General features: G+C 42.2%; 1 protein-coding gene across 5 annotated transcripts in view; it reads right to left on the reverse strand.

The window, feature by feature from the left end:
- SH3KBP1 (SH3 domain containing kinase binding protein 1) overlaps positions 1-14,712 on the reverse strand; it is a 232,069-nt gene that overhangs the window by 203,032 nt on the left and 14,325 nt on the right. For 2 of the 5 annotated variants that reach the window (XM_055801265.1, XM_027778946.2), the window contains exon 2: positions 3,227-3,358. In XM_055801265.1, the coding sequence (XP_055657240.1) occupies positions 3,227-3,268 (42 nt within the window). In that variant the 5' untranslated portion in view covers positions 3,269-3,358. Of the gene's footprint in view, positions 1-283; positions 445-3,200; positions 3,359-14,712 lie in introns of those variants that run through there. The other 3 variants (XM_055801264.1, XM_055801266.1, XM_055801267.1) reach the window with 3 other exon arrangements.

Consider the following 14,712-nt stretch of genomic DNA (forward strand, 5'->3'; position numbering starts at 1 on the left):
TAATTCTCCACACATACTTCTATTTCTCTACCTGAAAAATTGAAAAAAAGCAGAACAAGACAACAACCAGATACATGTGATACACTTCTTACAACAAATTCAGCACCAGTATCTTTAACAAAAGTAGGTATCTGCAAAGGCTGACAGATGTAAATTAGATCTTAAAGAGGGACCAAAGAATTTTCTCATATTTAGACAAACTTCCTCCACAAAATCTTCCAAGTGACTATAGCTGCAGATTAACAGGCAGTGAAATCAGAAAGGGAAAAGAAATTTCAAATACCTTTTCTGTTATACCTTGTAAATTGAATTGCAGAGCATAAGAAGGGTATGAATCTGTGTTTTTTCGTGTCTGTATGTATAAAAATATATAAAATTCACAGCAATTGTTTCGCAGATTCAGGAAAAGGAAGCACTTCTGATACAAGTTCACAGTGAAAGTCCACTGAAAAAAATAACTGCATATGTAAAATTGCTACCTCCCCTTTCCTCTTTCTTTCTTACATCTGTCTTCAGACACCTCCTCTTCAATGGTCTCTTAATTTGCATTTATTCTGTGAAATTTAAAACCACCTTTCTACAGGCAAATCCAAAAGTCTTTTCACATCCACAACCTATCACTCCCTTGAAAAACATCTTTTTTCTTTAGTAACACTTTGTATTGATGTGTTATCAATCCAATATATTGTGTTTCCCTTATTTTTCCATTTCTGATTTGTATATCTTTTCTTCCAAACTCTTTTCTCTTCAAACTGCACTTCCAGGACCTATGCACAAATGCTAACAGAGACCACTCAGGACTCTTCACTGTGTTAATTCAGTGGTTTCCATTCAGCTCAAACACAATTTTGCAAAACCCAACAGTTTCTTTGGAATGTTGTCATGAATTTATTCAAAAGAAAATCAAATCACAGGAAGGAAAAGCTCCATTCCATAGAAATTATTCCCTCCACTTGAAGGCAGAATGCAAAGTACCTCAAGAATTTCACTAGTGATTTTTACCTCTGAATAACTTGAAGTAACTACTCTTACAACCAATTCTGATAAGCAATGGGAATTTGAGATCGCATTCAACTCCAGCACTCATCTGTAGCATCCCTTTTTGCCTGCCTCTCAATTATGTTGCTGACACAACAGAATAGCAATGGGGCATGAATTGGTTGCTGGTGAGCTTGATTCTGCATGCACTTGTTAAAAATTTTTCTATAACTGAAAAAGAAAGTTTACAACTACTTATAATCTTAGTGGACAGAATGATTACCCTCAACAAACTTTCCAATGGGACTGCTGTTACGTTTGACTATAGCTCTCCAGATACAAGGAGACCTACACAAGAAAAACTGAAGAAAAAGAAAGGTTCTTTACTCAAAAACAAACAAATGACACTTTTAGGAAGTTTGTATCTTCTACTCCACGTTACCTAATTTAGAAAGGGAATGCTCAACTATGAAAAACATATTTGACTTTGCATTCAAGCTGAGAATGAGGAAGACTTTAATGCAGTTTTTAGTTCTTTAGAAAACAGCCCTGGATGCTGTTTTTTTTAAAAAAAAAAAAAAAAAAAAAACAGAAGTGGGATGGGTGGGGAGAGTAAAGAGCAGGTAGTGATATTTTATGAGAACACAAAATCCAAGACATTTATGGTTGTTTTAGAACTCTCTATTGAGAAAAAGCCATTTATTTTTAAATTATGTGACAGGATGCCACAATCTGAAGTCATTTTGGAAAGAAGAGGCCTTAAAAATTAGGTAGTAAGAGGCAGAACTTGCAGACCTTCATACTTTGATTATGGTATTTTCGTAACAGACATTCACAGGCCGCATTTATTTAGAGCACTAAATCCAACACCTCCTAACGTTAGCAGCAGATTTCAAATATCAGGCAGGAGAAAGCTCAGAGGAAGTCTGCTTTTGTCCCACAGAACTTCACAGTTACCAGAGTTCAAGCAGAAAAATATTACCGATACACAGTGAGTCCCAAAATAGTTTCTTCCCCCTACCCCACAGCGTGCATTTTCAGAGGTTAACAAGAAAACAGGGTAACCATTTTTCTCCTCACTCCCTTTCAACTCGTTGAGGCTGTTACTTCCTCCTAATCACTGCTGCCTGACAGGCACAGAGCTGTTCTTCCTTTGTGCTAATGGCAAGAACAAAGATTAGGATGCGAGTATGTTTGTCCCCACAGGAACACCTGAGGCTCCCATGTGTTGTACCCCCTGCCCCCCAACGCCTCCCCCCCCAACTACGGGCTTGGTAATTTTGCCACTGAACCACTTCCCCAAATTGCCTCGACATATGCAGCGCTATTGAAGCAAAATTAAATTACTTCATTATGTGCATATGCCTAAACACACAACAGGCTCACACAGAAGAAAAAGAAGAAAAGAAGATACTTATACCCTCGGAAAGGCAAAAGTCACAAAGATTCTCTGAAGCTGTAGTAGCAGATTAACACAAAACCTATTTATGTAATTTATTGTAGTTCTTCCCCTCCTTTCCATACCGGATGGCCAAATTTATGGAGGTTTATAGAAATTAACAGCCTAGGTCTGCAATGACAAATCAAGGAGGCCCAGAGGTACTAATAGCTAGTCTCATATGTGCAGACAGAGGCATGCACACACAGATGCCCAGCAAAAAATATATGTATTTTTTAAATTCTAAATGGCTTTCCTAAAACTAGTATCACTGCAAGTTATTTGGTACGTTACATGAAATACGAAGTAATGGGTTTTTTATAAAAAAAAGGTTTTATAGGCAACTCTTTTGGAAAAATCTGCTTTAATTTCTCTCAACTAGTTTAGCCAGGAGTAAGTATTTAGAAAAAGCTTCCATAAAAGCTAAGAAAGCACACTGGAGAAGAAGCAGCAGTTACAGAGAAGATAAAATACTGCAAATGCCATGACATATAAATTGTTGTAGAATCATCATTTTGTTCCCAGGCCACACAGTCAAACATAATCACTGAACAGCAGAGAAATGTAGGGGTAGCTACTTTTTTTTTCAGGCTATCAAAACCACATTGCCTCTGCAAAGAATGTAATCTTTCCTTTCTAACATAGCCTCAATAGAACACAGTAGTCCAATATATTATGCTTTTGGATATAAGAAACATTGTAATATAAGCTGACATTTAGCCTGAACAACACAGTACACACAATGTATACACACAACACAAGAACAGTTCCACTTTGTACTCACTCTTACAAAGTTGTCAGGGAACAAACCTCTTCTGCCTTTGAGCTGTCCTTCCCACCAGCCTCCATCATCTTTCTTGATATTGGTGATTATGTCACCTACAGTGATTGTCAGCTCATCATCATGTTGAGCTTTGTAGTCAAACTCCACTATGGCCTCCACTGAAAGAGAAACACACATACGCATAATTATTGACTACATTTAAGTTTCCGTGCCTTTGAAAGGAATAAGAAACCACCAATCCAATTATATATTCTCAGTGAAAGTAACACATTCAGCTTAATCAAGACAGCACATCAAATAGGCAACATGGAATGGTAACATTTTGTGGGTAACTGCTACAAGAGAAGCCAAAGGGGAAAAAAAAAAAAACAACCCGAAAAACAACCAAAGAACAGGAATGCCCATCATGGTTAAGACAACAAATGGCACTCATTTTTCTTTGTTGTTTCAAGGAAATTGGTTTATAATGCTTCAGCATTATATCTACTGGCAGCATTACAAAGTTTATTTTTATTTCTTGAACAATGTTTTAGCTTTTGTTCATATTATTTCCATTTTATTTCTGGAAAGGTTCTCAAATTCATAAGCATCCCAAGCCACTGCTCCTACTTTGCTAAATACACCACTTAATAAACTAAAGAATATTTAACAAGAATTTTTTGCATCATCCTGAGTTTCACTATTGTTTATACAGAAATGCAGACCTTTGCTGAATGATCATGCTCTTGCAGGATTTCACCAAAGGGAGAAAAATTTACTTTCACTTGTGATTACACATCAGAGGATCTGAAGATTAAGTACTCCTGCTGCTCTGAATGTCTGTTATCAAATAGAGGTGTGCTATAAGCTTGCTACCATCATATGGTGTATCTTTCTCTTTTTCCTGGGAGGACTCCTCATCCCTTGAAACCATACAGACAACAAACTGTAGAGAACTAAGGAAGTAATTAAGACAGAAAATTTTCTTTGGAGAATCAAAAATAATAGACCTGGGGTATTCAAATATGGAAGCCACAGTTGTATTTAGTGGTTCACAAAATACCTACTAGGAGGAGCCAGACTGGCAAGGTCAAGGATAACCATATTTGTAAAGCCTCACTCCTGTTTGATTCAGTGGAAAACCATGCCCCAAGTTGTTCCACCAAACATTTAGCACTTCAACCATCGAAAGAGCAAAATGAGAACTAGTAACAGGCATCACCTGCTTTCTGCACAAATGACTGTGCTATATAAACCCTGCAAGATCTGGCCTGCAAGCAGGCTATGCTGCTCACAAAGCAAAGCTAACAATTACACCACAGACAGCAAAAAAGTTTCTTCATAAATAACAAGCTGTGCACCAAGTACCACACAGCCGCTCACTGGGGAGGACAATCGAAAAGGAATGTAAAACTCAAGGGTTGAGACAAGAACAATTTAATAGGTAATGCAAAAACAAAGCAAAACAAGGAATTAATTTTCCACTTCCCATGGGCAGGCAGGTGTTCAGCCATGCCCAGGATAGCCGGGCTCCACCACATATAACGGTTACTCAAGAAGACAAATGCCATAATGCTGGATGTCCCCCCTTTCCTTCCCCCAGTTTATATACTCAGCATGACATCATATGGTATGGAATGTCCCTTTGGCTAGTTCAGGTCAGCTGTCCCAGCTGTGTCCCCTCCCAATTTGCCGTGCCCCTCCAGCACTCCCACTGGCACAAACCAAAAGTCCTTGACTAAGAGTAAACATCACCCAGCAACAACTAAAAACATCAGTGTCTTACCAGCATTGCTCTCACACCAAATCCAAAATACAGCGCAGTACCAGTGACTAAGTAGAAAATGAACTCTATCCCAACATCTAAAAGAATTTGTGTTTGATCATTCTTAAGATTAGAAAAGGCTTTCTTATGTGTAAATGGATTTTTGCTATTTCAGTTTGTGCCCACTGCCTCTCCTCCTTTCACTGTCTACTGGAAGGGGCAGTCTGGCTCCACTTTCTTTATTCCGCCACAACACTCATTCAGATCCATCAATAACATCACCCTGAGACTTCTCTCCAGGCTAAATGGTCCCATCTCTCTCAGGCTCTCCTCAGGTGCCGGATGGTCCAAGCCCACAGGCATCTTCATGGCCCTTCACTGGACTTGCTCCAGCATCTCCCTCTCTCCCTCCTACGGCAAAAACCAGAACCGAACGCAGCGCTCCAGATGCGCCTCACCAGAAAGCAGATGAGGAGAAGGATCACCAAGGAGAAGGCTCACCGAGGAGAAGGCTCACCTCTTCCCACCTGCCTCATGACAATCCTCCGCCCAACGCAGCCCAGGAAGCTGGGAGCTGCCTTGGCCACCAGCACACACCGCTGCCTTGCAGTCTGCCTCGTGTCCACCAAGAGGCCTGGGGGCCTTCTCGACAAAGCTGCTCTCCAGCCGCTCAGCCCGGGGCTGCTCCTCTCCCGCTGCACGGCTTGGCATTTCCCTTTGTTCACAAGGATCCCGCCAGCCCACTTCTCCAGCCTGTTGAGGCCTCTGTGAACGGCAGCACAGCCCTCTGGGGACTCTTCCCAGTCTTGCCTCACCTGCCAGCCTGCCGAGAGCGCACCCTGCCCCATCACCCAGGTCAGCAGTGAAGATGCTGAGCAGCGCCAGCCCCATCACCCACCCCTGCGGCACACGGCCGTGACCAGCCTCTAGCTGGAGCGCACTGCGGGTCACAGCCCTTTGCGCCGGGCGCTTCAGCCAGTTCTCAATCCACCTCACTGTCCATACACCTGCTCTGCACTTCATCAGTCTGTCAATGAAGATGATACTGGAGATGCTCTCAAAAGCTTTGCTGAAGTCAACAGAAACAGCGTCCACTGCCCTCCCCTCCTCCACCAAGGCAATGAGCTCATCACCGCACAAGGCCAACAGGCTGGTTCAGACATGACTTCCACTTCACAAACACATGCTGACTACTCCCAGCCAGCTCGTTGTCCTTCATATGTTTGGAAATGGCTTCCAAGATTATTTGTTCCATCACCTTCCAAGGGGACAACATCAGGCTGACCAACCTGTAGTTCTCAGCAAAAAGGAGGCTTCTTGCTCTTCCTGAAGACAGGAGTTGCTTTCTTCTAGGAAGATCTCCCAGTCACTATGACCCTTCAAAGGCTATCAAGCATGGTGTCCCAATACCAGTTGGTTCAGCACATACCCCACCAGGACTACGGCTGCACACCTGTCCAGTTTGTTGAAGTACTCCACAGCCTGTTTCTTTTCCACTGAGGGTACGTCTGCTTGGCCCTGGACCTTCCCACTGGTTTCAAGGGCCTGGGATTGCTGAAGGCCAGTATCACCACCGAACACTGAGGTGCGTAAGGCATCAGGTACCTCTGTGATGAGGCCCTCGTTCGCTTTCAGCAGACAGAGGCAATTTTTTCACAGCAGCTCACACAGTGCCATGTTTTGGATTTGCGACCAATGCGGCATTGGTTAACACCCTGATGTTCCAGCTGTCACTGAGGGGTGGTTACACAGCCCCAAGGCCTGTTCCGTTTGTCACACTGTCCCAGCAGCAAGCAGGCTGGGGGTGCACAAGAAGCTGGAGGGGACACAGGCAGGACAGCTGACCCCAGCTGACAAAGGGACATTCCGTACCGTATGATGTGCTCAGCAATAAAAGCTGGGGGGAAAGAAGAGGAAGGGGGTACATCTGGAGTTTTGGTGTTTGTCTTCCCAAGCCACTGTTACGTTTGGTGAAGCCCAGCTTTCCTGAAGATGGCTGAACATCTGCCAGCAAATGGAGAGTAGTGAATGAACTTCTTATTTTGCTTTGCTTGTGCACGCAGTGTTTGCTTTACCTATTAATATTAAACTGTCTTTATCTCAGCCCATGAGTTTTCTCATATTTACCCTTTCAATTCATTTCCCCATCCCTCTAGGAGGGCGGGGGGAGCGAGCAAGTAGCTGTGTGGGGCTGAGCTCCCACTGAGGTTAACCCACAACAACATCCCTCACCACATTAAGTTCCAGGTGGGCTTTGGCTTTCCTAACCCCATCCCTGCACACACAGACATTCTCTCTACCTTCATCCCAGATCTCTTCTCCTTGCTTTCACCTCCTGTACTCCTTCTTTCTATCTTTGATTTTTGTCAGGAGCTTCTTGTTCATCTATCCATGGTGGTAGGAAGGCATCCTACCACCTCTGCTTGTTTTTCTGCTTGTCAGGATGGACCACTACTGAGCTTGGAGGAGGTGATCTCTGAAAACCAACGGACTCAGCTGGATCCTTCTTTTCTCCACAACTGTCTCCAGTGGGATTCTTCCAAGCAGAGCCCTGAACAGGCCAAAGTCTTCTCTCTAAGTCTAGGCTTGCAATCCTACTTTCTGCTTTCTTCTCCCCTCCTCTCTGTGTCATGAACTTTACCAGCTCATGGTCAGCCAAGGCTGCCCTCAGCCTTCAGATCCCCAAACAGTTCTTCCTTGTTTGCAAGTATGAGATTGAGCAGTCAACGCAGTCCAGAAACCTCCTGGACTGATCACAGCCAGGGCATAAGTAAACTTCTCTACCCCTCTAGTACATATCAGCGTGGTTGAAATCCTCCGTGACAGCCAGGTCCTGCCAATGTGAGTCTTATTCCCATTGTCTGAAGGAGGCCTCGTCAACTGCTTCTTCATGGTTGGGTGGTTTCTAGAGACACCCAGCACAACATCATCCACACTGGTCTGCCCTCTAACCCTAACCCACAAACTCTCAAGTGGCTCATCATCTGTCCCACAGCAGAGCTCCATGCATTTCAGCTGCTCTCCTGAGCAAAGAGCAACTCTCCCCTTCCTAGCCTTCCTAGCCTGTCCTTCCCAAACAACCTGTATCCATCTATTGCAGCACTCCAGTCACATGAGCTGTCCCATTATATCTCCATGATCCCAATGAAATCATAACTCTGCAACTGCATGCAGACATGTAATTCCTCTTCTTTCCACCCCATGCTGTGTTCATGACAGCACAGACATTTCAGAGAGGCAACCAGCCATGCCAATTTCCCAGAAAGAGTACAAGAGTTTTCCCTGTAATTCTGACAGGCACGTCCTCATTTACAGATATGCTTGGGAAGGGCCCCCTTCAGTCCTGGTTTGGGTTTTTTTTGACTACAAGGTCCCCACTATTTGCATCACCACACACATTCTGTTTGCCAGCCTGGTCACCGCTTCCTCACAAGATCAGCTGCCATCCTTTCCCACCCCCACTGTTATAATTTCAAAGCTTTCCTCAGCTCCCCACCCGACTGGCCAGTCTGTAAACAAAGATGCTTTTGCCCTTAGTCAGGTGGTTCCCATTTTTTCCAAGCAATCGTCAAAGATGGTCTCACGATCATAAAACCAAAACTCTGATGCCGACACCAGCTATGCAACCAGTTGTTGCCGCAGAATCTGTCCACTCATCCTCACACCCTTTCCTCTCACTGGAAGGATCGTGGAGAAAAACCACCCAGGCTCCCATGCCCCTGTCTGTCACCCAAGAGCCATACAGTCACAAACGGTACTTTCCAGATCACTCCCGGCAATATGGCACAGATTTAGTTAGCTTGGGTGCTTCACTGGGTGGAGCACCCAGACCCTCATCACCCACAGAAGCACTGAACCTGTTCTGTAATTGCAGACCTTGAGGTGGAGCAGGAGCCTTCATCCTGGTGTCAGAGGTTATAAACTTCTGGCTTCCAGACTTGCCATTCTGGGAGCCTCCAATACCACCACAAGAGGCACAGACTCTGTCTGCCCTTCATTCGGGAAGGTGAGGGTTTGGGCTTTTGAAGCCTCGGGGACTTGGAGAAGATCTGGAAAGCCCAAACCATTGGGCTCAACCAACCAACCCATTTTTCAACCCACCTACTTGCCCTGCAGCATACCATCACAACTACTGAGCCATTCCAGAACACCTTGGCAGGGTCTCTAGACTCCTTCTGTGCCAAATGCTACATAAACTAAAGAATCTGCTGAACTTGAACTAACTATTCCAGTCAAAGAAAACACCAAAAAAACAGGAAACTTGTTTCTAAAACACAAACTACAGTCCTGAAAAACAGCATCTATACTATCCACATACACACATTTTATCCCAGAGCAACCAGTAAAATTGGTTCAGAAGTTGTATTCACACGATAATTCTCCAAAGACTTGGATTCAGGCAGCGGCACCAATTAGTAATGAAAATCTATACCCTCACAGAACACAACAGCACTCAGGCTCAAAAAAGGCAAAACTCAGCGGGGTACTTCCACTTTGGTAGAAGCCTAGGAAAGATCTTTCGAGAGCAAGGCCCCGTATCCTTCACTTTTAAGCAGCTTACTAGGATGCACTTGCTCTCAGGACTCAAAGCTTATACATTGCTTTTTGTATGTGCCAACTCATTTCTCCTCCCTACTTAAGAAGCTTTTAAATCCTATTCTCATTTTATTGCAGCTGCAATTACATATTGCTTTGCTCTGAGTTCTCCCTAAGCAACCAGTAGGTGGTTAGAGAGCAGTAAGGGGGAAATGGCAATGGAGCAGGGCTGGCTCCAACCAACAATTCTTCACACACTCAACATTCAGATGCAGCAAGACATACCGAAGGAAGACAAACAACTCTCCCACTCTCCAAGTCCCGTGTTTTAAAAGAGTTCTAGACCTGTTGCTGTGCTTGCAGTTTTCCCCTAAGAAGGCTGTAAAACTGACATGATTCTTGGCAGTTTTGATTTCTTTTTAATTATGTTCTCTCTCTTAAGATGAGAGACCACAAGGTAGGACAGGGCTGTTCAGCTGAGCCTGCAGCTGCCTGGGTAGGCTGGAGGCACTGGAGTTATCTCCCCAAAGTTTGTCTGCCTTGTGCTAATTCATATCCAGACAGCTGCAGCTGCTCAACCACTTTTGTTTTACTGGAAGTTTGATTAAACAAAGAAACCCTTTACTGTTCAGGCTCTTCTCTGTCTATAAAAGTTTCCACTTATTAAAAAACACATATAAATATTTTTAAAAGCTGTCTCCTCTCAGAGAATTTGATTACTGTAACGTTAAGTGTGTGTAAGCTGTCAGAGACATGCGAGTCACCAAAAATGGACCACACAATCAAGATGTTTATTAACTCTTCAAAAGAAATCAAGAGCACAGTTTGGAAAGAGGAATAAGTGCACACCTAACAAATGTGCAGATTGTGACAAACTGACAAGAAGGTACTTCTGAGATCACTCAGATTTCTCATTTATCACACTACTTAGGCTTGCAGAGCATACAACAGCTTAAAAGTGCTTTGTAATTTATAGGTCCATGCAGTTGCAGTTTTTAAATCAACCTCAACTTCTAAAGCAAGCTAAACCACACCACCTGCTCAAACCGTATTTTGAAAAATTCATTCTGTCAATCAAACTTAATCTTTTTTGTTTCTTCTGAGGTGAAATTTTGTCTTCATGGAAGCTGGATGGATACTGGAGACAACACTGATCCAGATGTGCTATGAAAAAAAGCAGATCTGAGTTTTGCTCCACATCTGTTAAGTACAACACACCTCATTCCTGTGCTAGATTTCCTCCTCAGGAACTGGACTAAAACAGTGTCCCAGTTTGCACAATGATTCATGATGTGAGAAAACACTCCATGGACAGTGAGCTCAAACTAATTTTATATGTTAACCAACAAAGGCTGGTCTTAGGCCCAGCTCTGCCAAGATAAACAGCTTGTTACATTAACAGCCAAAACCCAAATCCCTTTTAAGCCAAAAGCAAAATAAAATAGCAAAATTGGGGCAGACAGATCTGGCTTCTCTTTTCGGTGCATTTTTCTTCAAAATATTGTACCCTGTGATGCCTGAAAGTCAAACCTGCCCCAGCTCGCAAACTCTAGCTATTAGACTCTTTCTGTTGAAAGAAGGCATTTTTCACATTAGGAATTAAATCCAGTATCAAAAGCTATTCAGGTTATTATGATCTAAAAGGGGAATGGTCATTCTCATGCCAACACAGTCAGCTATTCCTAGCCTTATATTACCATCAATCCAAATTGTAACATAAAAACTCATGAAACACAATCAAAGCTAGTTATTACCAAACCTGCTGGAAACCGGCACAGTACAACTCATTACTACAATGTCCAGGGGCAAAGATTTTTTTAATTTCATGCTTTGTGGTTTGGGTTTAAAATACAAAATTTGAAATGTTAATGCTATGAACCAGGAATTGAAACGTAACCTCTCAGCTATATTTAAAATAAGCCTATCTGGAAAAACACTGCTGATTAAAACTTTTAACTATTCCAACCTTTCCTTCCCCATAGTCTTACATATACACATGAAATTATTTCATTAATAATGACATTTTTCTTATTAATTAGTTTTTTCCATGGCATATTTTAAATTATAAGTGAAATCTATTATCTTAAAACTGACCTAGTCAGAATAAGCATTTCTTTTCTAATGCCACCAATTTTTGAAGACCAAAGTGTCTCAGTTTATGCTATTTTCTATTACAGTACAGTGTCTTTCCAAGCAAGAAATGAATCAAGAAAAGAAACAGAGATCCACTACTGTGCAACAAATACTATGTTATTAAATCAGCTTCTGGTGACATCTGAAGTGTGTAGGCACAACGGAAATGTTATTAACAGCTTTGGCACCATTCCACCCCAGTAACAGCATCCATATGGCAACACCACCTTCTGCAGCAGTATGGTTTCACGCCCAAATGCAGACATTAAATCTAGGGTATATATAGTTAGACATGGCAGTCAAAGAGTTAAGAGTTTCTCTACTGTAAGGTTTATGTTTCACTTTTGTTAGTCACTGAGCTTGATGTGAATGATAAACACACTTGCACTGGTTTACCCAAAAAAAACCAGAACTGAAACTAGACAAACTACCTTCAAATATTCTACACTAAAGCTTTAAACTTAACTTCAAATTACATTTCCTCAGAAGAGAGTGCAACAGAGCTTTTCTCTTTTGCATAAAGATAACATTTTATAATGGGTTAACAATCTGGCCATCAAATTCCATCTGCCTCAAAACTTGTTAGACCAGGTCTTAATTCAAATGTGCTGTTCTTTTTGAGAGACCTAGGTACAAACTGGTGAACATAGCACACTCTTAGTGCTTATGGGCATACATTTAAAAAAAATTTTGCTATACAACAGGTTGCAATAAAACTCTTAGCAAAACATTAGGAGCCACTAGAAGGGAAAAACTTTTATTAGACCAAATGACAAAGCATGACTTACTTTCTGAACGCAAGTGAAAAACAGAAACAAGACCCAAACTACATTACATTCAGTAGTGCTGGTTTCCTAACCCAGACCTGGAGGACCAGAAGGCCTGAAGACCAAATAGGACCTACAAGGCCATTTGTTCTCCGGACTCTAGAAACACTGTGTAGCTGGCAGGCCAATCGCATGTCGGATGCTGTGGTAGAAATACGTTTGAGGGAAGAAGAGGAAGATAGATTCACATTAAGGTCTGACCGGGCTCTTCAGAGAACAAAATTATTTGTAGTTTGTAAAAAGTCAACTCTCCCAATGTCATTACACTTTATCATTAGATAAAGGAGCCACAGAATAGCCCTTTCAGGCATCACTCTACCAAAATGGAAATGCCCATTGCCCTGTGCTACCTCTGAAATGCACACAAATCCAGTATCATCACCATCACAATCTACCACTAACTTTACAGTTTAAATATAGATTGCAACTGGGATTTTTAAGAGAGCTTGAGCTCTTAGCTTTATAGCATGTCTGTAGCAAAAAAAAAAAAAAAAAAAAAAAATTAACTTCAACATTTTGTATCTGCTTGATTGCAAGCAATTTCCTTGAAAAATTAATTCCGAGTTTTGTTCATTTCTTAACATTTTTTCTTTTGCAACACTTACTATCAGGAATAATACTCTGCTAAAAGTATTTGCAAAGATTCAGTATCATGAAAAAGAAACGCTCAGGGGGGAGGAAAAACCAGTATCAGAAGGAAAAACTGTACTGCTCAATCTTCAAGATGTTAAACCCATGCTACGTAAGAAACAGTAACTCTTCTGCTAAGACAATAGCCTTCAGTTTACATTATGTTTTCCTATTTCCTCTTTGAAAACAATGGGGGGGGGGGGGGAACTAAAGGTCATAGTCCTACAATAGTGTGTTCACTGAATCACCCCCATTGAAGAGCACAGCAGTCACAGAAGGGGCCACCTAAGTCATACTGCACATAGACCTTTTTATGTTATAGTCCTAGTCCCCTCCCACAGGCCACAAATGCTCTTCACCCAGTCTGCACACTCATCAGGAACACGGCAGGCAGCCACAAAGCACTTTGGACAGACAGGAAGCATTTGATAGGAAGACCCATTGCGTGCAATTCACATGCACGCACACACGCAGGCACAGAAACAGAGGAGCTGTGCAGAGGACCCCAACCAAAATCTAATTTGGAAGAGAGAGTGAACATTTGGCCTAGGGCTGTCCTGATGTGACTCTTCTCTGGGCAGCAGCAGAGCTGAAGCCACTCCAGCTGACATAATGCCCCAGCTGTCCTCCAGGAAAAGAGCTAGTTTTCTGTTTTTCCAAGAGGTATGCTTGTTTCCAGCTTTTAAAAACACAAGCACCAAGTTATTCTAGTGGAATTTACCCAGTAGGACAAGAAATACTTTATATTCCAGCTAAGGCATTTGGTATGACCACAATTCATTGCAAGAATCTTGAATTTAGAGTTAGGAAAAGAGTAAGAGTAATTCAGCACATTTGGATTTCTATATATACGTGGGGCATTTCCATATCAAACAGGCATCTCATAGCAATTGTGTGGTAAACAACTTCAGGCAGGTACTTCTAACAAATGTTACGAATTTGTTAAGCTTTTCTTAGGCCTGCCGCAGTAGTTACCTCTCACTGAATTTATTATGTCACACTCATATCTCTGACTATCAACAAATTTTTAAACAATATGCCAAAGTACATCTGATCATCAGAGATGTTCATGCGCATGCATCAATGAGTAAGCACAGAAAGAAAAGATTGTTGTGATAGTTCTGAATGGCAGCAGCAGTTACATCCATATTCCCAAAGGCTCCCTTATATACCGCTTTCAATCCAACAATCCATGTTAGATTTTATTGGGCCAAATCTCCTTAACCCTTCTGAAAGAGCGAGATTGCACAGATAATCTTTGGTATTCATGTGGCTGGCAGTCTGGAAAGCACTTGTATTCCACATATTAATTCATCTTTTCCTGCGGGGCAAAGTGATCCTTCTGCCTCAGACAAGAAACTGCTAGAATCAGACTTGCTACTGAAAAAGATTCACGTTACCATAATTCACCGGTTCTATCAATGAGAGTACCTCCCAACTACAGCAGATGCTTGCAGTACACAACATTCACAAACTTACTTCTGATTCACATTGTCATCAAGTTCGTAGACAATGTGCACTGCTTTAACGTGTAACTGATATAACGCAGTGCCTCTTAGAGGCAAAACTGTCTTGAGAGTTGGTTCACTTGTTTTAACGTTGTTCTCCCCCTCAGATACTCATGCACACAAGAAGACATCCA

The sequence above is a fragment of the Falco peregrinus genome, chromosome 4, assembly GCF_023634155.1.
Source record: "Falco peregrinus isolate bFalPer1 chromosome 4, bFalPer1.pri, whole genome shotgun sequence".
Taxonomy (NCBI): domain Eukaryota; kingdom Metazoa; phylum Chordata; class Aves; order Falconiformes; family Falconidae; genus Falco; species Falco peregrinus.